Below are 26,130 nucleotides of genomic sequence, written 5' to 3' on the forward strand. Positions count from 1 at the left end.
TAACTAACTAACTAACTAACTAACTAACTAACTAACTAAAATTATGTTTGAAACAGTAATTTTCACAAACTTCAACACCTAAAAGCCTAAATACCTTTTGGTTTCCCGGGGGCTGTAACAGTGGATTGAAGTTTGTTGTTTTCAAACAATTTGACATGAAATAAATAAAATAGCTGTTTGAACTGCAGCACAACTTATAAAATGATATAAAATCAAATGTATCTTAGAAACGTACAACCAAATATATTTTCCTATAAAAATCCTTTTGAAGTGGGGTTTTGTGAAGCGATTGTGAACATCTAATGTCTTACCTGTTGCAAACAATTGGAATTGGACTAGCTGTTAGCTTGTCATTCTAGACAGAATTTAAATATTTGTTCAAACTGAGGCCTTCAAAGAGCTATCTGTAACAGGTATGATAATAATTGCTCATAACCTTTTCGGAAAGCTTCACAAGTACTGCACTATTGATCTAAGATAGTGAACACAGCTCAACCTGAATCTAGAAAAGAACAACCMTACATATAAATTTAGCAGAAAAAGTAAAGAAATTAGTCCTTTGTAGAAGGTTTCTTTGTTGTAGTAATGCTTGTTGGTAATGAATCTAAAATAGCTTACAAGTAATATTAATTTCCCTTTTAAATAATGCCACATTTGTAAGGAACATGCATTGTGGGCAGTAGAGCTGAGAATGTGGGTTGTGCACATGAAAAAAAAAAGCCACGTTATCGCTGTCAAACTGTTTATTTTGCTGTTGTTGACACTTGAAGCATTGTTACGACCAAGAAATAAGCTATCAAACACTCATTTGGTTTTTGTGCCAAGTACACGTGTACCTAGAATAACTTTAATTATCTGTGAAGATGTTCTTATTAGTCTTGAAGCACAAACTTTAGATAAAAAAATGAATTGAGACAAATGAGGTGGAACAAAACGAAAAGTTAGCAGAGGTTAATGTTCCTTAATAACCCCACAAAATACTGAAATGAGAAAATCCTTGGGGTAAACAGTAAATATGCAAATGAAACAAAAGGAGTTTCATTCATGGTTTGGCTGCCCTCTCTTCTTATGTAAGTGAAAACCGGACAATTTCTGGAATAAAATCTGTCCCCCGTCTCCTGCCCTTTCAGTGATCTGATGTGACGGAGTGGAGTTCAGAGGGAAGGGCAATAACTGAGAGCGCAGCCAAGACAGAGTGGAGCTGATGTTTCTGAATCACTGGGTCAGTGGGTCACAGACATCACTGGACATCTAGAAATCCAGCCACTCTTTCCATGCCTCTCAGAGCTCCCGAGGAATTGCCCGTGATTTCCAAAACGCAGCTGCACGAAACACAAACGAAACCCCCCACAGACGCGCACTCAGAGCCACAGAGTGCTGATACAGGAGCAAGAGCCCCCCTTCTGAGAGTTGCACATGTAGAGCACAGACCCTCTGATGCACACAGGAGCACCTAGAGACCGAGGCTGTTTAAACTCTATTAGGAGCACAGACTCCCTAATTAAACCAACATTGTAATTAGGATTTGGACAGTCAAATCAGGAGGGATAATGACATTCATTCATCCAACAAAGAGCATGGATTTCAAATAAGTCATATCCAGTGTTTGACGAGTGAAACACCTTGCCTGTCAGTACTTAGTGGTACAAAAAACACGAGTGTCCTTTACAGTAACAACCTGATTTATGAGTTTTCAAAGTAAAGTTCAGCAGCAAAACACGTAAAAGTTCACACACCTCAATAATATGTTTTGGTAGAAAGAGGCTTACAGTACTTGAGTCGGTGTTACTAACTTCAACTGCTGGTTTTGGTTCAGGGGGCAGTGGAGTAAATGCTGCAGGTGGCTGATGGGAACGTTTCGTTGTATCAACTTTACCATCCTTGAAGAAACAGCGATGATAGAGAGGCAGTCTTTCACACAATAGTAACTCTATAAAAGAACAATAGTGTTTAAACAGCTGCCAAGAGCTAAAAAAGAACCCGGGCAGGAAACTCAATAAAACTGATTTCTCATATTTATTCCGCCTGATTTATTTATGAGTCATTTATTACCAACAATGTTCTAAAACAGAAAATGGGGGGAAGACCTTTTATTTATAAATTGATGACTGTTAGAAATGGGGAGGTATTAGCAATCAAAATTAAATACAAGCAATTAAAATTGATTCACTAAGAACATTTTTATTTGTTCACACGTTTTCTGTTAAGAAAAATGTTAGAAAAACAATCTTTTTTGGATATTTGTAAAAGGAGCATCACAATTACATAAAATTAAAAATTTACACCGTGTTACATAAAAACAATGTAAAATTTTGGAAAAAAATTCTCAATCTGGATCACTATTTGTCAAGATAAATTGATCTCCTTTTATTTCTACCTTTATAATTTAGATTTTAAATATCAAACATTTGTCAGTAACCTACCTACATGTAAGCACTACGAACATTTGTTGATGTTAATATTTTATAAAGTGTTTACAAACTCACAAATAACATATTTATAAAGCATGAAAGCTTTGGACAGAGTCTCAAGGCACAGTCGTGGAGAGGAGAGTGGCTGGTTTGAGAACCACAGAGTCTCATCTCTGCTATATACAGATGATGTGGTCTGTTAGCATTTTCGGGCCAAGATCTTCAGCACTGGGGTGGTTCGCAGTTGAGTGTGAAGCGGTTGGGATGAGAGTCAGTTTCTTTAAGTCTGAGGTCATGGTTTTCAACCAGAAAAGGGTGGAATGCCCCCTCTATGTCAGGGGTGAGGCTCTCAAATGGAGGAGTTTAAGTAATGGAGGAGTTTAAGTACTTGGGTGTCTTGTTCACGAGTGATGGTAGGATGGAGCGGGAAATGGATCGACGGACTGGGGCCTCATCCTCAGTAATGAGGGTGTTGCTTCAGTCAGTCGTGGTGAAGAAAGAGCAGAGTCAAAAGGCAAAGCTCTCCATTTACTGGTCTGTCTACGCTCCAACCCTCATCAGTGGTCATGAGGCGTAGATCGTGACCGAAAGAGTGCGATCCTGGAGACAAGCAGCTGAAATGAGTTTCCCTCGTAAGGTGGCCGGGCTCAGCCTTAGAGACAGGGTGAGGAGCTAGGGCTGCTGCTCCTCTGCATTGAAAGAAGTCAGTTGAGGTTGTTCAGGTATCTGATCATGATGCCTCCTGGACGCCTCCCTTTAGAGGTGTTCAAGGCCCGTCCCACTGGTGGGAGGCCCCAGGGAAGACCCAGGACTTGCTGGAGGAATTATGTCCTCTCTGGCCTGGGAACATCTTAGGGTCCCCAAGGACAAGCTGTAAAGCGTTGATGGGGAAGAGGAATGTCTGAGTTTCTCTCCTGGACCTGTTGCCTCCACGGTCCGACTATGGATAAGTGGCATAAGATGGAAATGGAAATAAAGCATGAAAATAGTTTAGGCTAATGTTTTCTAAAGGGAGTTATTTTAATATTTTGTGAAAGCTGTTGTGTCACAGATTATTAATGTTTCTCTCTTTTCTCTTTCTTTTTTAAAATAGCGGCGGATGGCGTGCCAGTTCAAAAGGATGGGGAGCAAGTAAGTCTTCATTTATCTGTTCTTCAGCTTGTCTTGTTGACTTTTCTTTGTGAAAATAGACTGTCTTTAATACACCCGAGAAACAAACATGGCTACTTTTACACTGTTCCTACTAGCTGTCTGTAGCTCCTAGTGTTATGTGTTCATGTTAGATTAGAAAAGCAACCCAATTCATGTCAAGCTTCTCAACTTCTACGACACATCCAACACCCATCTATGATGGGTTTTGCACCTGGAAGACTGAGCTTTCACTGGTTAGGTTGGCTCATAGCTGGTGTTTGGAGGTCCACTGCTTTTTACCTGTTTGACTAGATTATTGCTCAAACAGCAGAGGCATCACTCTTCTTTCTTTAACCTTTTACACATCATGATTACTGTATCTCCACCTCCTCCTCCTCTGTCCTTTCCTTCAATACTAATTCCTCTGAGGTAGGACACAGGAGAGGGAACCATTTTTGGACTAGTGTACAGAACTCAGCTTTTCCACCAAATGCACTGACATCATTTATTTATGCACCGTGTCCCAGAATGCCCTTCTAAAAGCAAAAGCAGCCACACTCACGCACACACACTCATGCACACACACACACGCACATACACTTTATATTCAACATCGTCAGGACTATTGGAAAAGAACATTGGTAAACTTCAAGGAGCTCAGCTCCACCACTCGAGTGTACTAAATCTCTCATCACTCCCACTCCTGTGAAGGGAGGAGACGAAAGAAAGTCAGAGTTCTAGAGAAGGGAGGTAGTGGGAGCAAAGAATAGAATTACAAGAACAAATAAGGAGACAGGAAGAGACTAATATCGATTAACAACATGGAGTACATGTTGCATGCAGTTGATAGAAACTGCTCTGTTATTGTTTCTTTTGTTATCTAAGACTAAAATGCATTCTCTTTACATATTGGCCTGGAAGTTTTATTTGATTTACACAATAAAATGTACACAGAAAATAGAATCTGTAATTATATATGTCCTGGAAAATAATTATATGGTGTAAAATTTTGCTGTCATAATCCAAAGAGAAAATAGTTAATCAGGCTTTGTTCAAATGCAACTCTATATGTGTATGCATGTACATACGTACGTACGTGTGTATTTTGGCTCTGTAGTACACTAGTTGAACTAATATTGTTCCCTCAAAGCAGATAGCTAGCAAACTGCCTTTAAACTGAAACCTTATAGTTATCTATCTATGGCGTATTGCTATGATAGCCATCTATCTAGCTATCTATAAAGTTTTATACAATGAGGTATATTGATGCTGGGTTATAATATGACTTTTCTTGGTCAGAGAGAGTGCCATATTGTTAGAAGTGAGGACAACTAATAAGACAATGTTGTTAGCTAGTGAAGCTGAATGTGGTAAACTCTATTTGATATTGACAACCATTACTTTGATTTGCTAGACATGCTTGTCAGAATATATTATCATATCAGGCATGTTGTCAAGGTACACACATCTGCAATGAATGATGTTTCTAATAGGCACAAGCTAACCAGTGAAAAACTATTGTTTCTATGCAATTCTATACAGAAATCGAACCCTGATCATTTGCTTACATTCCAATATGGCGTTCTCGTACCACAGCAGTCAATCCTCTGAGGCATGCATGACACCTCTAGTCAATATACCTCAATGGTTTTATTTGGCATTGCTAGCTAGCTTTAGTAGCTACAGTGTTTACTAGCTGTGGTCTTAAAGCAGTTAGCTAGCTAGCTGCTTCGATGAAACAATGTTAACTACTGTACCACTGTCACGGAAAAACACACAAAACTCTTATAATCCTAAATCATGTTTCACTGAGCTAAAGTAGAACTGAAGAACACATTTTTCTTGTTCCTGTCACTTATCTCTAAACTTCACAGGAGCTTGGAATTACAGTAATAATTCCAGTTTTATAAGGTTTATGCAAGATTTGTTCTTGMACAGTAAGAAGTTTCCTTGAGTGTTGGTTTTTAAAGGGTGAAATAATTCCGTGTGAAATATCCCTTTCCCCTCATTCTCGAGGAATTATAGAGTCAAGTAACAGACCCCATAATCTTTACTGTATGAAAGACTTCAATCTTCTGAATTTAAAGCGTGTTGGGTTTCAAAGTAAATTGGGATTATTGTATACTTGAGGACTTATGATCTTATCTTATTTCTCCACTGTAATATGCAAAAATTAACAGCAACAACAACCCCTTTATTTATTTTTTTTGAAAAAAAAAAATAGAGTCATGCAAAAATATAAAATTTCAAACCCTTTTAACTCATTTCTAACCCAGTCACACAAGTAAAGGTTTATAATGAAACTTGTTTCAAACAATTTCTCCATGTCAGATCTAACCCTGGGTAATTTAAGTCCTGACATGAACCCCGTTAAAACGAATAGGCTACACATTCTCTCACTTTAAAGCCATTTATTTTTATCTCCAACTTTATGCAAAATGAATGTGCAGCGACAGCGGTGGGGGTCCTGGCTCATGCTGAACTATGTTAAGTCTTTTCTTTCAAACTTGCAGGAGGTTTGTCAGTTGAGTAGCCTACACAGTCCTCAAAAGTAGTCCAGGTTGTATTTGGCATTGTGTGACCCAGAATGAATGTGGTTTGTTGACTGATTGACCCAAGTACATCACATAACTTGATTTAAAACATGGTCTCAGATTCTAGTTTCAGATTTCTCTTTTGTAAAACATGACATTAACTTTCTTTGTTAAAATTAAGTTTAGTGTAAAATAAGACAAAAAAGCAGTGTGACTTTATATGCCTGAATTGGCATGGATAGTGTCTTCTGGATGTCAGATCCACTCCTTATTTGTCACGTTTATTTTGTAACAAAATCTAGCAAGTGAAGGCCAAATGCCAAACTCTGGGCTTCAAAACAAAAGCATACACACAAACTGTTGAGGTCACACACTGACTATGAAACTGCCTGCAGATTGCAGCTTCATGTGAACTGATCAGGAGTAAGTGTGTGTTTACTGAAACCATCGAACTATTTCCCAAAGTGCCAAACAATCTGAGAACTACAGCAATTCAGTGAACTGGTTTCCAAACTGAAAGCTTAGAAGGAATATTTCAGATCTGTTGAAGCAGATCTGTGGAAAGATGAAGATTATGAAAGATAAAACAAAACTGAGGCCATTCAGAGAAGCATCTACACCGTGGGAAGAAGACATTGGCAACGATATGATATAAGCGACACACCAAAAGACAACTGTCAGTACCTCCACAACTGACACTGGTAACGTGCCACATTATTTACTTACAACAATCATTGACTCAACTAATTTATTTAAACATCTAATTTCTTAAAAGAGTCTGAAAGGTTTTAATCTCAGCTGTCACAAGGAGCTGACTAGCACTCTCCCATCTCAGGTTCTCCTGTAAAAGTCTTGTGCACCACATTGAGTTTACACATGCTAGCTCTCTAAGGGTGTACAGTAGGCCTTAAACAGAGACTTCTTCACCTCATCAGTACAAACACCAAACCTACAGATAAGCATGCTAGCCTGTGCATACAGCAGGCAGCACTGCCTATAAATATCCTCATCATCAGTTAGGTCTACAGTGACAAAATGGTCAAGATATTAAAATTTACTACACACAGAGTATTTCTACACAATGAAAACAAGGGAAATTTTAAACCTTTGTCATCTTTAATTCTGCTGATCATGATGACACTTTTACTGGCATTACATTTTATGTCATGTTCCATGCCGTACTCAGAACAAATATTTAAAAGCCTTCAGTCCGTGATGAATTTCTAAACTCTATCGACTTGGTAAAAATAAATGAATAAATAAAACACAACTCAACCACCTTCACTGTAAAAAATGAAATGTTGGATTTACTTAACCATGTTATGTTACYTGGTTCCACTTAACTGAGTTGAGTAAATTCAAAGCAATATACCAGTTTTTTAGCCAAAGAACATGATTATGTTGCTTTGAATTTACTCAACTCAGTTAAGTGGAACCAGGTAACATAACACGGTTAAGTAAATCCAACATTTCATTTTTAGAGTGTTGGTTTTCTTGTTTAGTTTGCTGACAGCATGATGAATCATTGGATATCCTCAGCTGGGAAGGATACTCAGATGCAGCTTTCATTTTCGGGATTTTGTGGGACACATTTGCTGGCCGCATGAGAAGGAGCTTACAAATTGGGGCAGCCTTCGGTGTAGGGCAGTGGTGTAAGCACCCTACAAATGCCAGCTGTAAAGGACGAAGCTCCTGAATTGAGACACAGGCATAAAAACCCCAAAAGAAATATAAATTTAAATAAAGACAACCCCTCCTCCAAAAATAAATAAATAAACAAAAATAAAATAATATTCTTCATATGGTTTCCAGAGCACAAACCTCCAATTCAAAAGATCTAAACAAACACTTAACATTGCATCATGTATGTTCCAGTTGTGTTATTTTTACTCAGTCTGTACTGTCTGTCTGAGTGCATCAGCAGGAAGGTGAAAATGTTTCAGCACAGCTGATAGACCACAAATGCCTCCAGTCTAGTTTGTGTTGGCCCAGCTGATCCAGGGAAGAATCTGCTGTTTATCTGCTTTGTCCCCTCCCGGTTCCCTCTACACGCATAAACCCGTACACACTCCCCTCCCTCCTGTCGCCCCCAGCCCCTCGTCTATCTGTAGCATCAGATACAGATCAACACACCACTGACATCTCTCTCCAACCAGCACACAGTAATTCGCTGGCTTCCAACGTTCTTGGTAGCCCTTGTAATCGAGGAGAAAACTCATCTAATCCTTAACGTTTTCACTCTGCTGAACATAACTAAGCAAATAAAAAGTGATCCCTGCCTAATCCCCCTTCCTTCTCCCTGTCATTCTGGTTCTTTATTCCTCAATCCTGGAAATTCCTGTTTATTTGTCACTTTGTTTTTTTTTCTTTTCTTTTATCTTTCTGCACACCTCACCTATAATTTTTTCATCTGCATGTTTGATGTGAAATCAACTCCCACTTCCCCATTTGATGCACATCCTGTCCATCCTGTCACTCTCTCACTCTTTCCTGCTCCTTCCTTCCCCCATCCCTTCCTCCCCCTCCGTTTCTCTTCCTCAGCATGGACGTTCAGAATTTTCATGGGAAGGAATCAATGTAAGTGTCGTGGCATCATTCCTCCATACTTTTCCCTGTCTGTTTCTTTTGCCTGTTCTGATTTAAATCACCCTGTAGCAACCAGCTCCTTTTCCCCTCATGCTGTTGTCCCCCTCTCCTCCCACCCCCTCCTCCTCCCTCCTCAGCTTTACACTAGCCCCTGTGTTATGTCGTAGTGGTGCACAAACAGATTTTTTTTCAAAGCACTTGAACTAAAGATTTGGGTAATACAGCTTTTGTCCTTTGTATTAACCCAACATCTCCATCACTTCTCCTCTCCACTCACCCCTCTCTTTAATACATGCTGTGTCGATGTCTTTGTGTCCATGCTGTCCTTTTCTCCACACTCCTCCCCCGCTTTCCTCCTCCATTCCTCCCTCTTCTCTCCCCTCCAGCTGTCCATGGAGGACACCACATCCATCCTGCCTCGGCTCAAGAGGAACTCAAATGCCTATGGCATCGGGGCTCTGGCTAAGTCTTCTCTGTCAGGTGTGTCAGGTGTGTGTCTGTGCTGGTTCTGGTAAATGACCCCATGTTGACTCCGGACACTGGTGTCAGCATGGCACCCTAAAAAGGGTTCCCGTTTCACTTCTTCCTCACACTGACATTATCAGGCGACAATGTTTCCCCAAGAGGCATTGACGGAGCAAATTCAGCTTGCAATTCACACTTCAACACACACACTCATCATCATAAAGATTGTTACTTTAAAGGGAAGTGAGTGGGAAGTGTAGCTTTTTTATGTGAAGTGGTTGTGAGGTTGTTGTGTCCTAACTTCATAATTATATAATGAATGTTTAACCGTGTATAGTGTTGTGTTACAACAGTCAAGTGCGGTACTTTCAGTGTTACCCGGCTGTTTTGTGCAGTTTATTTGGACTTTGCAGCACAGAGTAGTGAAGTGCAGCTGTTGTTTTGTGTGGTGCTGATTTGTCCAATGATTTATTCATAAATCTCATCCCCATGCATCAGAAGGGGGCTCGAACGGCAGGCGAGTTTCAGTTTTTGTCATCATATGTTGGTCACACGAAAACTAGAACATACCGGGTACGAGCAAACCGGTGTTAGCACGGCAGCTTGGAAATTAATGTCTTCCCTAAGAAAGTGTAAGTTCAGCAGTGTTGAGTTTTCAGACAAACAGTGCAGAGAAGGAGAACAGCTTTCTGCTTACCCAGCGCAGCGTAGCAGAGGTGTGAGAAAGAAAAAAAAAGCTCTCGTGTCAACAAGCCAACCTCTCATCAGTCACGCCACGCAGCCGCCTCACCCCAATTAACCCACTCCATCCCATGATGCACCTGTGTCAGAAAAGACACATCCACAGCCTCCTCTCTTCCATGTAATGTGAGCAGGTGATGTCTCATTAAACACATAAATGTCGCCTGCACAGCCCCAGTCTTTAGCTCGTCTTATTATCCACGCTCATCCTCATTGACGCATCTGATCAGTGGGATTTGACTGATAATCTTTTTGTTTATCTTGTCTAACTGGAGCTACAACCAGAGTTAGATTAGTAAAAAAAAACAATCTTATAATTTCTTGAAGGGAAAGATATCAGATTTTATATCGTATAGTCGAATCTCGGATTCAGGAAGAGCAGTGTGGTTTTGGTCCTGGTCATGGAACACTGGACCAACTCTACACCCTCACCAGGGTCCTGGAGGGTGCATGGGAGTTCCCCTAACCAGTCTACATGTGTTTTGTGGACTTGGAGAAGGCGTTCGGCTGTGTCCCTCGGGGACTCCTGTGGGGGGTACTCCGGGAGTATGGGGTACCGGGCCCATTGATACGGGCTGTTAGGTCCCTGTATGACCGGTGCCAGAGCTTGGTCCGCATTGCTGGTAGTAAGTTGGACTCATTTCCGGTGAGAGTTGAACTCTGCCAAGGTTGCCCTTTGTCACCGATTCTGTTCATAACTTATGTGGACAGAATTTCTAGGAGCCAATGTGTTGAGGGGATCCGTTTTGGTGACCTTAGGATCACATCTCTGCTTTATGCAGATGATGTGGTCCAATTGGCTTCATCAGATTGTGATCTTCGGCTCTCACTGGAGCASTTCGCAGCCGATTGTAAAGCGGCCAGGATGAGGATCAGTGCCTCCAAATCCGAGACCATGGTCTTGATCCGGAAACAGGCAGGTTGCCTTCTTCGGGTCGGGGAGGGGGTTCTGCCCCAAGTGGAGGAGTTTAAGTATCTCGGGGTCTTGTTCACAAACGAGGGAAGAATGGAGCGGGAGATCAACAGGCGGATTGGTGCTGCATCTGCAGTGATGCGGGCACTGTACCGGTCTGTCATGGTGAAGCGAGAACTGAGCCAGAAGGCAAAGCTCTCGGTTTACCGGTCAGTCTACATTCGTACCCTCATCTATGGTCATGAGTTTTGGGTAGTGACTGAAAGAACGAGATCGCAGATACAAGCAGCTGAAATGAGTTTCCTCCGCAGGGTGTCTGGGCTCTCCCTTAGAGAAGCTCGGTCATCCGGGAGGGACTCAGAGTAGAGCCGCTGCTCCTCCACGTCGAGAGGAGCCAGATGAAGTGGCTCGGGCATCTGGTAAGGATGCCTCCTGGATGCCTCCCTRGTGAGGTGTTCCGGGCATGTCCCACTGGGAGGAGACCYAGAGGAAGACCCAGGACACGCTGGAGGGACTATGTTTCTCAGCTGGCCTGGGAACACCTTAGAATTCCCCTAGAGGAGCTGGCCCAAGTGGCTGGGGAGAGGGAAGTCTGAGTCTTTCTGCTTAGGCTGCTGCCCCCGTGACCCGATCTCAGATAAGCCGCAGAAAACGGACGGATGGACGCATATCAATTGATGGCTTTCAGACCAGAGTTTTCAATCGCAACTGTTAAACCAGTTTTAGTCAAACTTTGAAGAAGAAACATTCAATGTAATGTTGTGAGATCTTGCAGGATGTTTTAGTGCTCAAAGCAAATGTTTGGGATCACTCTTAGTGACTGCCTGAGATATAACCACTTCTCATCTAATCACAGCCTCCTGTTGTTCAAACAGTTTATCAGTCTAATCCTTGATACTTTCATCGGCCATCACACTTTTCATACTTCAGCAGCAATAAATACACGATAATAACTTTTCTACCTTTTGTCTGTCTTTCCCCTTCTTTCTTTGTCCTTTTTCTGTCTTTCAACCTTCATCCCTTCTTCTCCTTCTCTTATTTTATTCATCAACCTTCAATTGTTCCCAAAACCTTCTTCCATCCCCACTCCCTCTGTTCCCTCCTCGATTAGGGGTGACCCGCACCATGAAGGAAAGAGTAACCAAACCCACGGCCATGGCCCAGGGGCGGGTCGCCCACATGATCGAGTGGCAAAACTGGGGCATGCAGACGGTTGGCTCAGGGGGCCTACCCCAGTCCCGCATCAGCACCCAGGAGCGGGAAAAAGAGAGGCGGCTGGAGAACGACGCCTACAGTGACCTCAGTGACGGCGAGAAGGAGGCTCGTTTTGCTGCAGGTTGGAAAACAAACACACACACCTGGCAGAGACCAGGAGCATGACCGAACCTGTGAACTGTCATCAGCAAAAATAACACGCATTTTTTTTTTGCTCATTATTTTTTGGGATTAATGCCAAACATCCAGCCAATTGAATCCAGTTTGACGAAGGTGTTTGCCCTGAACAGGATTTGTCCTTTGCATTCTGACCTCAGGTGTGCTGCAGCAGTTTGCAATCTCAGAGGCAACGCTCCTGGCGTGGTCCTCGATGGACGGTGAGAGTCCGCGGTCAGGTTCGAACCAGGGCAGCGTAGCTCACCTGAGCGAGGTCAACCAGGAGAGCATCACCAGTCGAGGTAAAAGTCTGCAAGATACAACAGGAAGCAGATGGTGCAGAGGCGGTGATCACAAAGATGACAAGAGAGAGGAAGCCACTAGACACGAAAACAATGTTTGGAATATTTCCACAATTAATTTGTGTCATGGCTCTGTTGTCCAGTGGGCGAGTTTAGGTCAAAGATCAGAATCCTTCTAATCAAACAGCACAGAGGCCAGCCTTTGATTAGCCAGGGTTTCTGGTAATTACAGTTACGTAAATGTCCACTATTTTAAAAAGTTAGCTATGTTATTGTTTTTAAACACTGTAAGTGTTATAAAACAGAGTTTAGTTTATTTTCATTTGAAAGTGTTATTTCAACAGTAACCTTATCTGAACGTCTCACTCCAACTACAAAACAACCTCACCTGCAGCTAAAACCACTGCTGTTTTAAAGATGTCTAATCCTAGAGGTGCGCAGCAAATAAAAATTTATTATCAGATCATTTCACTTAATTTGAGTCTGAATCTTCACAAATTAGGTAAAATAATATGCCAATGGAATACGACTTCTTGAAATAAGGAGAATTTCCAAGCTAACAAGATTAATATTCTGACATATTCTTGCTTATTAAATCAGTCTCAAAACAAGATTAAAAAGACTTGTTGGCTTAATATAAGATTGTAAGACTTTACATTGTACATTTAGACAAATTTAACAAGAACAAAATCAAAAGTCTTATGTGGGGCTTCAACTTAAGCTCTCTGATTTTATAGTTTTTCTAACCATCTGCTGAGCTAACCAGTTATGAAAGTGCACTACACTCCCATAATTGACACTTCCAAAACTAAAAACTTTTATAAAATGATGGATGCAACCTTAAAAAGAGAATCTGAAGATTAAATGAGGGGTGGGGTGTGGGACATTTTATTATTATTAATTATTATTATTATTATTATGGGTTTTATTACACACCTGCACCACCACCACGGTTTTAAATTAGATTTTCCTCCAGGGAGAATAAGAGAAAAAACAGTTTTAAAATCAAGTGTGAGCTCTACAGCTTGACAAGGGCGATGACTCAACAGGGTAAAATGTGACAATCTGTAGACTCTTTTTCAGTACAAACTGAGAAGCTTTTGTCACAACATTTCAGTCAGTTTTTCATTTAGATGTTTGTCAAAACAACATCTAAACCAGCAGGAGTAGCTGAAATTGTTTGGTACTGGAGGCWAAAATTGTAACTTGTCTAGTATCATTCTAAATTAAATGCAATTTATTTTGAAGGTTTTTCTTCACAAGTCAGACTTTTGTGCTTTTTGTCTCTGAATTACACCCAAATCACAAAGTGTTCCTGCATCAGTCACTGAGCACTAACAGTAGCTGCTGGGTTGTTAACTCCTTGCAGATCAGATATTACATCATTCCTCTGCAGACGTGTGGCCCCACACGTACGTCTCCCAGGGCCACTACTGCCTCTCCTCCTCTGATGCCTGGGAGCCGACTAACAACGACCCCTCCGGCGGCGGCGGCRGCGGCAGCAATGGCGCTGTGACTTCTCCCCCCGCAGGCTCCTACGTCATGGGGACAGAGGGCTACGACGGGCAGGCGGCGGCTCACTTCCTGTCTCAGCAGCAGCAGTACAGCCTCCAGCAGCAGACTCAGCTGCAGCAGCTGCAGCAGCTCCAGCAGCTCCAGCACTACCAGCAACAGCAGCTCCTGCAGTATCAGCAACAACAGGTGATTGATGCAGAGCAGGTGGAGTCTCAGTGGTGAGCGTGGGCCTCTGCCAGGTTGAACATTAAGCACTGAGATACTTTATGAGGCTTGGATTTCCTCCAAGTCACCATTATGAAGCATAAACCAGCAGCAGCGGGCCTGAAATGAAGAACTGGTTTAAAAATAGTCAGACAAAGAGTTCATGTTTGTTCACAGAACTGTCCTTCATGTCTTCAGGTGAAAAAGTTGAGCCTGGAAGATTTATTGAAGATGAAATCTTTGCTAGACATTTATTTTTTAAACAAGACTTCTTATTTCTACATCATAATGCATTTTGATAAGCAGGTTAAAGGAAACACATCATGCTACTAAATGCATCTTGTTGTGGAGTCTCTAGCAGTGTAGAAAAGTTTAATTTAGTTTCTCCTGGTGCTGCGTAGATATCTTTATATTCTGTTTGAGTCATATCCTTCCACCCATTCAATTTACTCTATTTTTTTGACGTTCTCTGAACTATTACATCACAGAATTTGCTGTGAGTTATGATTTAAATGTGAAAAAGAAGCAGGAATTTTTCTCCTTTAAAGATTAACTAAATATCAGATTATTTTCACCTCCATCACATTTCCTGATGCTCGTCCCCTCTTGATGTTTCCAGGCCTTGGAGCACAGGATGCACAGCGCCAACCACTCCTTACAAGCAACGCCCAACAGCACCATCCACAGTCTGGTTCACCAGGTTCACCCTCCTCTGGTGGATCTGTGGAACGTGGGCCAGTTGGAGGCCTATCAGGCAGAAGCYGGGGGCTACATGGGCGTGGCGGCGGTGGTGGAGCCGAGCCTGTGCATTCCCCCCGGAGAGGAGATGGTGGGGGCCGATCACTCGCCGCTACTGGAGCAGCAGGAGGAGGAGCAGGTCAAGGTGAGGTTCAGATTCTAAACTGGGTTATTTATTATTTAGTATTTAATATTTGACTTTAGTTTTTCTTCAGCATGCTCTGTGATAGACCTTCAAATTGAGTTTATTTAACCTGATAGTTTCACAGCTGTTTGTTTTGCAAAATTAATCAAAGATTGAGTTCTGATTTTTGCTGAAATTATGATTCCAACTTCAGCTGGCATGTAGACTGCAAAATGAATTTCCTGACTTTTCTTTGTGCGATCTGTTGCTTCTGTCCTGACCAGGAGGAAGMTGTGGTGCTGTCCGTGGAGCCAGATGCGGCCACGTTGACTCCGCCCACGCAGCAGGGGGATGCCTCAGGTGGCAGTAGTCCGGGGCAACCTCCCGCAGAACCAATCACAGAGCGGAAGGCCTCCGATGTCACCTCTGGCCTCATTCAGACTCTAGAGGAAAAAGAGGAGGAGGACGACGAAGAGGAGGAGGAGGCGGGGCCGCCCACCTCCATGGCAACCAATTGAAAAACTCCTGATTCACAAACTGACCCGTTAAGTCAGCGAGGAACGAGCAGAGTGCACCAACATGTCTATTAATCTGTTCCCCTTTTTCAGGTATCAAAACCTTTTTTTGGGTTGGGATTCTTTAAAAAAAAACGGTGAGCAACAGATTTGAACGTAGACTCACAGCGAGACAACGCTCATGCAACAAAGGACACCTATTTCTTTGTAAGCCTTACATCCCAAAGGAACGAAAAGTAGATTGAGAGCAAAGGAGAAGAGGAGGAGGAGGAGGAGCACCAACTGACTCAAACATTTCCATGTGGAGGAAGAAAACAGACTGTGATGAAGAGGAGGGGAAAGAAACATGCATGCTCTTTTCAGAAACAGGCACCTCGATCAAGTCGTCGTCTTATAACAACGAGAAAAATCGAACGTAAATCCACACAATAAGAACTGTTTTGTAATAAAGCAAATAAAAAAAGTCAAAAATCTATGTATACGTGTAGAAAACGGTCATGCAGGTTTCCAACCGGGGAGCTGCTCTGTTTACAGCTGTTTTTTTTTGTTGCATCAGTCTGCTCTAATTAAATCAAATCTGAACGATCTGACGGACGGTTGAAGTAGCCTCCAAAAATCTCAGCRTTTCAGTGAAATGTTGTGTGAACACCCCCCACCCTGCTCCCCCCTCTCCACAAGTCATCTCTTCTGTGACATTGTGAAGGCACAGCCAGGAGACACGCCTGCTCTGCAGACCGCACACACACACACCGACCCCTGCACAGATTGTACTGTAACATAGTGTGCTTCCTACTCTCTCTGTATGCATGCATTTCAGAGTACCACGGAGTACCTGTACTATACAGCACTAAATAGACTTTGCACTGAACCCTTAAATCCCACGTGTGAGCCTGCGGTGAGTGGTGGAGCCCCCCCCCCCCCAGTTTGCACTGATGCAATCTAACCCGATCAGAGTTTGCCTTTGAACTGCAGGCGCTGCAAAGTTCAGAGACGACCAAAACCGAGCCACCCAACAAACCCAAACCTTCAGCTGCTTTCTGTTGTTTTCTACAGGTCATGACACATTAAGGTCAATAACCACTACTTTTGAATGTACCGGAGGATGGAGGACAAGTGCGTGAACACTGTAGACGTGTCCCTGTGGTCCACATGAGAGGATTCAGCACCGAAGAAACAAACACAAAGAAAGGGGTCTTTCCCAAACGTGGAAAAGGGGATTCACTGCTGACACATAGATGGACATGACACACACAAATATCTAAATTGTAACCAGCAATAGACAGACAAACACTGGTCCCCTCCCCTCCAACAGACCAGTGTCAGCTCTGTCATATAAATGTAAATAAAGTATATAGAAATTGCCTCTCGCTCACAGTCACAACTGTTCGATTACAGTTTGATTTCTTTATTTTTGTACGCCTCGAGTCCCACTTTATTTTGGGATTGCTCTCAAAGCTTTGCAAGTTTTTGTTTTGTTTTATTTTGTTTAAAAAAAGAACACAGAGATGAAACATTTGAGCAATCGATCAAAGCGAAGGGTGTTTGAGACCCAGCGAGTCCATCAATAAAAGTACAGCGGCAACAGGTTGAGGTCAATCAACCAATCAGGTAACAGAACCGAAGACTGAGACCGAACACTGGAGGAGAAACTGGTTGGTGTCTTCCTGCTCATCGTTACTACTGTGAAGCAGCTGCCTGGACGTGTGAAAGTGAAGCCGACAATGTTTTATTTAATTTTAATTTTGTATGTTTTCTCGCATCGAAGGCAGAGTTGGTGTTTCCCAGCGAGAACTGGAGTTCTGAACAGCAGAAATGGACTTCCTGTGCATGACTCACTTTACAACAACAGTACAAGCTACTGTTTCACAGGTTCTCTGCTGGGGAGCACCTCCTCTTACTTCAATGACTGTGTGAGAAACTCTGAAGAGTTATGGTTTATTGACTTGAATGAGTTTTATCGATTGCTTCTTTATGCAATGATGGGGACAATGTTTATTTTTCTACTGACATGTTGAAATCCCTTCCGGTATAAGTTGGAATAGGTGCCACGGATGTAAAGCCATCTTGTTTTGGTTTGGCTTTGAGCTCTTTGTGCGTAGAAAAAACAAAACAAAAAGAATATAGATAATCTGGCAGCTCTTAGTGTAAATAATCCTGTGTACAACCTCACTTCCTGAAAAGTTGGAAAGTTGTGTAAAACTAAAAGAATACAAAGATTAATAAACCCATATATTTTTCCACAATGGAACATAGTAAACTAAAAAATGAGAACAAATTTTTAGTAACAATAAGATAATTTTAGATTTTATGGTAGGAAAACYGCTAAAATAAAGTTACAACAGGGTCGTGTCACTGTGCTTTAACAGCCGTTTGTAAAGGTCCAGAAACTGAACTGAGGAGGTCAGCTGGTCCAGTTTTTGGATCAGAATTGTTTCTGGATGGGAGCACATGTTCTAAAACCTGTAAATACTTTTCTGCATCGATAGTGCTTTTCCAGACGTGCGAGCTGCCCATGCCAGAGGCACCAATGCACCCCTATACCAACAGAGAGGCAGGTTGTTAAACTGTGTGCTGAGAACAGATTTTAAAAACTGAACTGTGACCTCTGTTCACACACTATGATTTGTGGAACTGTTCCTGACCCCTGCACTCGTGTCCAGAACAGAATAAGACTTGTCTTTAATGCAGCGGCCCCTGAGGGCCCGACCATCTAACACTGACTTTCAACCTCGTCCTTTGAGATCAGAGATTTTTGATGATTTCATAAACTGTAGAAGATGGGTTATTTAAAGTCTTTCCAATTTTCTAACGGTGAACATTACTTTGAAATTGTTCCACCATTTTTAGTCGCAGTTTTTTGCAGAACCACTGCCCGTCTTGTGCTCCTCCAGCCGTTTCCTCCTCATACTAAATATATTTTACAGCCTGTTGTGTTATTTCCCCTGGAAAGTTGTAAAACTTCTCAGTTTAAATGTTTATAATGTTTCTATTGTGAATAATATATGGGCTTACAGGATAATCAAATCTTTACTTTTAACTAGTGGTGTCCCGATGATACCGATACCAGCAATTTTACAAGTACTTGTACTTGTACAAGTATTGATACTCCATTCAGTGTGTTACAGTTAACATTTCAAGTGAAAAGTTTGTCAGTTCCATATTTAAGAAGGTTATACAAGTAGAAAGCATTTTTAATAAATGTTTTAACAGAATAAATTATGCTGTATATSTAATCTGATCCAGTTGGGGCTGTAGGCCTATAAAAAGAGCCATCTTCAGTAAGTACTCTGTATCGGTACTTGGTATCAGCGAGTACTCATACTCGGTTTGTGACAAACTGGCATCAGGACACCTCTACGTTTTACACAACATCCCAACCATCTCAGAGGTGAGGTTGTATTTGACTTCACGAGTTCCTGCAGTGACTCAGGAAGATCATTAAAAACACTCAACAGCGCTCAAAACCCTCAAACAGTGTTTTTTACCCGTTGGCACAAATTCGTTTATTTATTGAACAATTACTTGGTCGGGAGAAAAAATAAATAAAACTTGTACAGAACCTATAATTTCACATCATCCCTTTTTCTTTCTGAGTCGGAGACGCAGCGGAAAGATTTCCTGCTTTTATCTTTGTTCAAGTTCAAAACACCATCACAGCTTCTCTGGGCTCGACTGTTGAACAGAAAACAGATCTCGTTTCACGGGGAAGCACGCAGAAACACAGCTTCAGTTTGAATTATTTTGCTTCTTTCTTTGTCAAAGTTTGTTTATCTGAATCTCAATGAATGAACAAGCAAACATGAAGCCAAATATATTTCTGTGGATGTTAAGGTTCACTGCTCGTGTCTTGATCATGAGTTTCTCTGTTTTTGTGTCTGTGTGTAATTTACTGCCATCTTCTAAAAGTTTCAGTAACTCGTCTTCAAAAATCTGCCTCCTGTTTTCTGCCTTTCTGTCCTTCTTCTCTGTCTGTTCTGTAAACTCGTGTCTGTCTGTCTATCTGTTTGTCTGTGTACAGTAATGAAATTGTCTGTTGTTTTAAATTTTCTTTTTTCTTTTTGGAAGAATCACTACCTGAAGTAACATGAAAAATATCAGTCAAAGTGGGGTTTGAAGCTCTTAAACAAATACTATATGTACAGAATTTGGAGTTGTGTGGCAAAAAAGAAAAGTTTTAATAAACTGCTGTATAAAATGCTGCAAAAATCAGATGGCTTCTGTAAAATTCTGCATAAAACTGGATTTGTTTTTAACGGAGGCAGAGTGACTGATAACGCACCTATGCATGCTTGTTGGATGGTTCTCGCGGGCCGGTTCTTCCACGTGGTTTCTCCTCTCCTCTCTCTCTGTTTCTTTCTTTCTTTCCCCTCCTGTTCTTGCACGACAGAGCCTTCTTCACTCTCTCCGTCTCCTCTTCTGTTTTTTCCTTCTGGTGGAGAAAGAGCAAAATAAACAAACCAACAAACAGCCTCTCCTTGTGTGTGCGCCTCTCTTCTTCCCAGGTTGTAAATAATTATTTTCCTGCAGGTTTACAGCTGGGTTCTCCTGAGCTTYAACACATGTTAGGAGTTGTTTGTTTGGTGGCTCTGGCTGGCACATTTGTGCTCGACAGAAGAAAATAAAAATACAGCAGTCACAGAGGAACGAGCTGCAGCGTAATCTAAAACCCTCTCTCTCTCTCTCTCTCTCTCTCTCTCTGCGGCCCTTATCAGGACTTTTTATGCATGGAGAATAATAATGACAAATGCTGGTGGACAGACCTTTTCTATTGGGACTAAACGCTTATTTGTTTGAGCTCACAGAGGAATCAGAGCCTAAACACATCCTTGACCTTCACAGAGGAAAAAAAATGTTTATTCGCTCTAAGGTTGTTTCCTTTCAGATTAAATGTTGGAACAGATGTGATGTGTTTTAGGCACATTTTGTTTAGTATATTTTAATACCTTTCTATTTCATTTTCTGTTGGCTTTCATGTTTAACAGAAGGTAAATAATAATGTCACACATTAAGGAGCACAAGGCTGACAGGTTCGAAAGGTAATTCGCACAAAACATTTGAGATAAAATGCTGTTAGCACAAACATGAGTGCTGTTTTACGTCCTGAAATGGCCAATTTGTCAAAATCACAACATAATCTCTCCGCGGGGGGAATATAACAATTACAGGACTGTGCAAAAATGCTGAGTCACTCCTCATTTTTTATATGTTGTTTTCAAGAAGGAGGGGGAGGATTCCAGTTGATTTATTTTTCTACCTGTTATTATTATTGTTGTTATCATTAAATTAATTTTCCCTTTCAATGAGCTTCCTTCATTGGGTGACCGGACTCAGGTTTAGAGGGTGAGAAGTTCAGAGTACAGAGCCTCTTGAGGTGGTTCAGACATCTGAGCTCCTGAGCATCCCCACCTTTAGAGGTTTTCCAGGCWTKTCCCACTGGGAGGAGACCCCAGGGCAGATCCAAAACCTATTGGAGGGAATATATTTTTACCCCTGCCTGAGAACACCTTAAGATCCTTCATGTGGAGCTGAAGAGCGTCACTAGGAAGAGGGAGATCTGGATTTCTCTCTTGGACCTGTTGTCTCTGCAACCCAACCAACAGAAAATGAAGATGATGACTTGAAACCTATATATCTAAGGTCATTAAAAGGAGACACATTGTGCTTTTAAATCCTTCTTTTTTCACATTTAAATCCTTCAGTTGAGGTCTATTTAAGGTGGAACTGCAATGCTGTGGTCTGAATTCCTCCTAATTGGAACTTCACAAGCCCCTCCCCTTTTCTGGGTTGTGTCTCAGATCAATTTGTTTTGAGGCTGTCTCTTTAAATTTAAACAAGGTGTTTCACACCCCGCCCCCCTTCTAGCTTCAAGAGCGCTTTGTTCAATGGGTTTACGACTATWTAGCAGCACAGAAACTTTTTATTTACAAATTAATTAAAAGATGTCAATAAGGGAAGACTTGTCAGTCCAGCCTGACCCAGAGCCAAACGAGAATGAAGACCATCAAAATGATTACTTTGTAAGTCCAGACCTTATATGGCAGTTCTGTTACAAATAATTTGATGTAATAGAAAATAGAAAAAACTTGAATGGGTTGAAAGACATGACTCAAATAGAAAATAGATACCTACGCAGCATGAGAAACTAAATTGAAAAGTTCTGCACTCCTAGAGGCTCCAAGTACACAACAAAATGTATTTAACAGCTAAAATCGTGGATTTCTCATATTCCCCCCTTTAAGGTGACATATTTTAACATAATAATCATGGACTACTAATTCAGTATTTTACAAGATTATTAAACTTTTAAATAATCATATAAAAGTAAATAATGTATTTATTTTTTCTTTAAAAATAGTGATGCAAAGTTTTGATTTAAAGCTAATTAAAAACTCTAATAATCCAAATAAGTTAATAGACAAGATAGAAATTTATTGATTTTTTAAAAATTACAAACAAGTATTGATGATTTAAATATTATTTATACAAGTGATATTTGATTCATTTAAATTCTTATTTTAAAGTCGCTTCAATCAGTAAACTTGAAATGCTTAAAATGTGTGACCTTTAGGCCAAATGAGTCAGTATCATTTCATGATGTACAGGTCATTGCTGTCAGAAGCTCACTTGTAATCAATGAAAGTGACTGATTTTGATTCTTATATTGATCATTCAGCTCAGGCGCGTGTGGAGACAGAACATCAGGACTGGATGAAGCTGTCTGCAGTTCAGGAGAGACAGAAAGGCACCTGAGATTTAAAAAAACAAAACAAAGGTGAGACTCTTGAGAAAATAGAAAAAAAAACTATCCTGGACTAAAGGTTTTAAGAGCTTTGTGTTAAGCAGCTGATCCTGCCGGCTGAGAGTCTGTGAGGGGGCTGCAGGAGGCCCGACTCCTCCTCCCAGACTGCGGCTCTGTCTCCGGGCAAAAGGAGTCAAATCAAAACCAGAACCCCGGTCCCTCTTATAAAGGCTCATCGGACTCCTCGCTCTCCCGCTCCTCCTGCAGGGAGGACAGCGTCAGGACAGGGCTGGTGTGTGTCACAGGGGAGGCAGGGGGTGAAGACGAGGTAGGGGAGGAGGTGGAGGGGGACGCCGCCTCCTGAGGGTCCCCCTCTTCTCCTCTGGCATTGGCAGAGCTGCCGGGAGAGGAGGGAGCCGTCTCAAACCCAGGAGCTCCTCTAAAAGACGGAGTCTTTCCCCAGGAATCATCCYTGGACTCCCTCCTCAGCAGCTCGCTTTCCCTTCTGCTCCCCTCTCCCCACAGGTCTCTGTCCCGCGTGGGTGAGGAGGCGGCGGACGAGGGGGGCGGGTGCTTCTTGGTTTTCCTGCTGGCGTCTCTGAAGCTGGCCAGAGGTGGACGGAGCCTCACCCCGCTGCGAGTCGAGCCCTCGATCGCCTTCTGGAGCTGCGAAATAAATAAATAAATAATGAGGGGAAACACCTGCAGAAGAAAATCCCAAAGAAAGCAACTCGTGAGCGAGACCATATGTAATCAGAAAAGTGAACATCCAGCGAGCTCAGCCAAGCCGAGCGTAGTCGAGCTGAGCTGAGCAGCGTGAATCAGAGTGTGAGTGATGAGGCGCCGCAGCTGCCCACAACATGAGCTCATCGCTGCCACGCCACATCACCGCACCAACACTGAGGAACRTGACACAAACGTTGCAGAGAGGAAGGAAAAACACGAGGAGTGACTTTACCTCTTTCAGCGCCACGACTCCCACCAGCTTCCCGATGCTGGTGACGTAGGCGTGGCTGAGACCCAGCAGGGAGAACAGAGTGTGGGTCTGAGTAATGAGAAGGGAGGAGGACATGATCCAGTCAGCAATAAATCTGATGGGCTGTGACAGCATGCTGCCTGCATGACTGCGCTGCTAAACAATGTCTCTGCAGGTGAAGGAGGACGCACGCTGTGAGACACGCCTACTGACAGCAGCTGCAGCAGAGCAGGTGGAACTTAAAGTGCACTTCTCTCTAAAGTGCACTGAAGAATGTTCGAAACAGTTAAAACCTCTTCAGACCCAAGGGCTGTTCTTAGAGTTTGTTCTCGAAATAACTCACCTAAATACAACTGGGTGTGTCTCAGCATTTACAAACTCCACTTCATTAACCTTGGTTTCAAAATAAAGCTGATACTTGGAGATTTCATCAGAAGTGTAAGATCAAAGCAGCTGCTATTGTTTTAGAGACAGTGAGGGTAGAACAGAAAAAATATGATTTTTTTTGCATAAAACAATATATAATTATTTAAAAATATATAATGAATAAGACTAAAATCTCTTAGAAACCATAAATCCACATGTGGACATTGTCTGTGCAAAGATTCATGCAGCCAATGTAAACTAGAGCAAATTTAGAGGTTTTAATAAAGAAATAATTCAAAGTGTAGTCACTCTGCACAGGATGGACTGTGTTAGTAACATTAATAAATGTTAAGGAATCTTAGGTTTTTAATTACTGATTTTAAATTATGCCTGAAAAATCTTGTTTTTGAACATGTTTTTAAACTACCCACACATTTATTTTTCACCCTATATAAAACAAAAATAAATGATTGTATTTGACTCCAACTGGAGAAGATTTACTCAAAATCAAGTTTAAAAAAACTTTCAAAWCACTTTACAGCATATTTTGGTATTTGCTTTGACTTGAATTTCTAAAAACAGAAGTAAAAAGCAACACTTCTACAGATTTGTGTTGATGTAATTTTGTATTATTTGTTTACTTTCTGACTGCTAGCCGTTTTAACTGTTTGCTGGATGTAAAACATTTTTTTTCTTCATGAGCTTTTAGCCAAGATTTTGATGTTTCTGTGGAAACCAAACATGTCTATGTTTAAATGACAGACCTTAATTAACAGAAGTAGAGAGAAAAAGAAAACAGTAAGTGCAGTTCAGTCCCTGGTACTGGGGGCGTGGGGCTCAAAAGATTAATATCTTACCTTTTGTAGATAACTAATAGAACAGCCTTAGCTTTAAAAAAACAGAATTTAATTAAAATAAAACCAGACAAAATGTTGCAAAAACTGAAGCAGATGGAAGAGCTATCTTCACCAGGTAAGATATTCACTGTTCTATGAYAATAACCTTTCYAYAGAACCACACTTCARAGAGCTGAACATTGTGATTTATTAGCTAGCTAACAATGTAGCATAAGAGCAAGATTTCTTTTTGTTCACAATTTACAGTTTTATTAGAATTTTGAGCAGGATTACTTGTTTTGACAAGCTTCGGTGTGCTCCTCTTTAAAAACTCCACGATTCAAAAGTCTCCACTTCTAAGCAAATCTGCACTGTTTCAATTTGAATCTGTTTTTTTTCTTTACAGAAACACAGTTTCTGTCACAGTTTCACCTGCTGTAGATCAAAGATAAAACATCAAGAGCTAAGAAAACAGAGGCTGAGCTGCCTTTGATTCGAGCACCGGGATGTTCAGGGACAATAAAAGCCTTTGTTATTCTGTGCTCTTCCTCCCACACACAGCATACTTTAATACAGCAAAACTGTTTGAAAATTACAGTTCAATATTCTCTGCAGATGACAGAACGAACAATACAAACAAATTCTGCTGAAAACTTTCCTGAAACTTACAATAAAGCCCTGAAAAGTTTCTTCAGATGAGAGTTTTAGAGGAATAATTTTAGATTTGCAACATATTTTTGTAAATATCCATCTGAAAACTTGTGAAATCTGCTAATTATAAAGCTAACTAAGCTGTCCAAACAAGTAAACTCTGCCAACACGCTCCTCTGAGGTCACTCCATAAAAAGCAGACTCCAGATGGTTGTATCTTTTTCCTGGCGACATCAGTAACTGCTTTAAATTCAGCTAAAAGAACTACAGTTTTTGCAACATGCCAGTTTAGTATTTATTAAATGAGATACATCATAGGGTCTGATTGCATCAGGGGTCTTTTTAGCTTCAGACCAGTTTGTTTTTTCAGTCTTTCCAAATCKGTGCTTTTAGGCTACGAGCTGGCTGTTGCTTCATGTTGAAAAAATTATGYGAATGTCAATTTCCTAATATAACTGATGGCGGACGAAGATAAAAAGTATGACATGTCGCTGAACTCACCTTATGCAGAGATGTTCTCTCCACCAGCTGAAACGGAGATGGGTCGATGTGGATCTGCTCCAAATCCACCGGCTTGTCCAGCTCTACCTCCTCCCAGGCTTTGATCTGTGTCGGCCAATCAGAAGGCAGATACATGAACTCGGGTTAGACAGAGTTTCTGACGGTTTGTTGAATCGCTGCCGGCCATGTGGACGGTGGATCAGTGTGGTGCCGTACCTCCTCGGGGGACATGGTGTCAGCTAGCGGCGGAGGCAATGCTTCCTGAGGAAGAAAAGAAGAAACACACGGGCTGATTATTGAGCAGGTGATCAGCGACTGCACCGATAATAAGATACACCTGATAATTTCATTGTGCTGTTGTGATGTAGTTCTCCTCTCATCACACAGGTGAGCTCTCTGGACTGATACTGTGTCTGAGCTGTCACTGCCAACTCGACAGCACATCACTGCTGCTCAGCTCTTAGAGTCAAAGCGATGAGAGTGTGTGTGTGTGTGTGTGTGTGTGTGTGTG

At 41.6% G+C, this 26,130-nt stretch overlaps 2 protein-coding genes across 12 annotated transcripts in view; one reads left to right on the forward strand and one right to left on the reverse strand.

Moving 5' to 3' along the window:
- fam131bb (family with sequence similarity 131 member Bb) overlaps positions 1 to 20,022 on the forward strand; it is a 45,697-nt gene extending 25,675 nt beyond the window's left edge. For 3 of the 7 annotated variants that reach the window (XM_014012612.1, XM_014012608.1, XM_014012606.1), the window contains 8 exons: positions 3,505 to 3,542; positions 8,618 to 8,653; positions 9,049 to 9,151; positions 11,893 to 12,117; positions 12,314 to 12,454; positions 13,824 to 14,155; positions 14,793 to 15,056; positions 15,320 to 20,022. In XM_014012612.1, coding sequence (XP_013868066.1) covers positions 9,055 to 9,151; positions 11,893 to 12,117; positions 12,314 to 12,454; positions 13,824 to 14,155; positions 14,793 to 15,056; positions 15,320 to 15,553 — 1,293 coding nt within the window. In that variant the 5' untranslated portion in view covers positions 3,505 to 3,542; positions 8,618 to 8,653; positions 9,049 to 9,054 and the 3' untranslated portion in view covers positions 15,554 to 20,022. The remainder of the gene's footprint in view (positions 1 to 3,504; positions 3,543 to 8,617; positions 8,654 to 9,048; positions 9,152 to 11,892; positions 12,118 to 12,313; positions 12,455 to 13,823; positions 14,156 to 14,792; positions 15,057 to 15,319) is intronic. The other 4 variants (XM_014012611.1, XM_014012610.1, XM_014012609.1 and 1 more) reach the window with 2 other exon arrangements.
- A 1,932-nt stretch (positions 20,023 to 21,954) lies between these two features.
- Positions 21,955 to 26,130, reverse strand: part of clcn1b (chloride channel, voltage-sensitive 1b) — a 46,561-nt gene continuing 42,385 nt past the window's right edge. For all 5 annotated transcript variants that reach the window (XM_014012595.1, XM_014012596.1, XM_014012597.1 and 2 more), the window contains 4 exons: positions 25,836 to 25,880; positions 25,620 to 25,724; positions 23,248 to 23,334; positions 21,955 to 22,955 (listed from right to left, as the gene is read on the reverse strand). In XM_014012595.1, the coding sequence (XP_013868049.1) occupies positions 22,512 to 22,955; positions 23,248 to 23,334; positions 25,620 to 25,724; positions 25,836 to 25,880 (681 nt within the window). In that variant the 3' untranslated portion in view covers positions 21,955 to 22,511. The remainder of the gene's footprint in view (positions 22,956 to 23,247; positions 23,335 to 25,619; positions 25,725 to 25,835; positions 25,881 to 26,130) is intronic.

This window comes from Austrofundulus limnaeus, unplaced genomic scaffold, assembly GCF_001266775.1.
Source record: "Austrofundulus limnaeus strain Quisiro unplaced genomic scaffold, Austrofundulus_limnaeus-1.0 Scaffold93, whole genome shotgun sequence".
Lineage (NCBI taxonomy): Eukaryota > Metazoa > Chordata > Actinopteri > Cyprinodontiformes > Rivulidae > Austrofundulus > Austrofundulus limnaeus.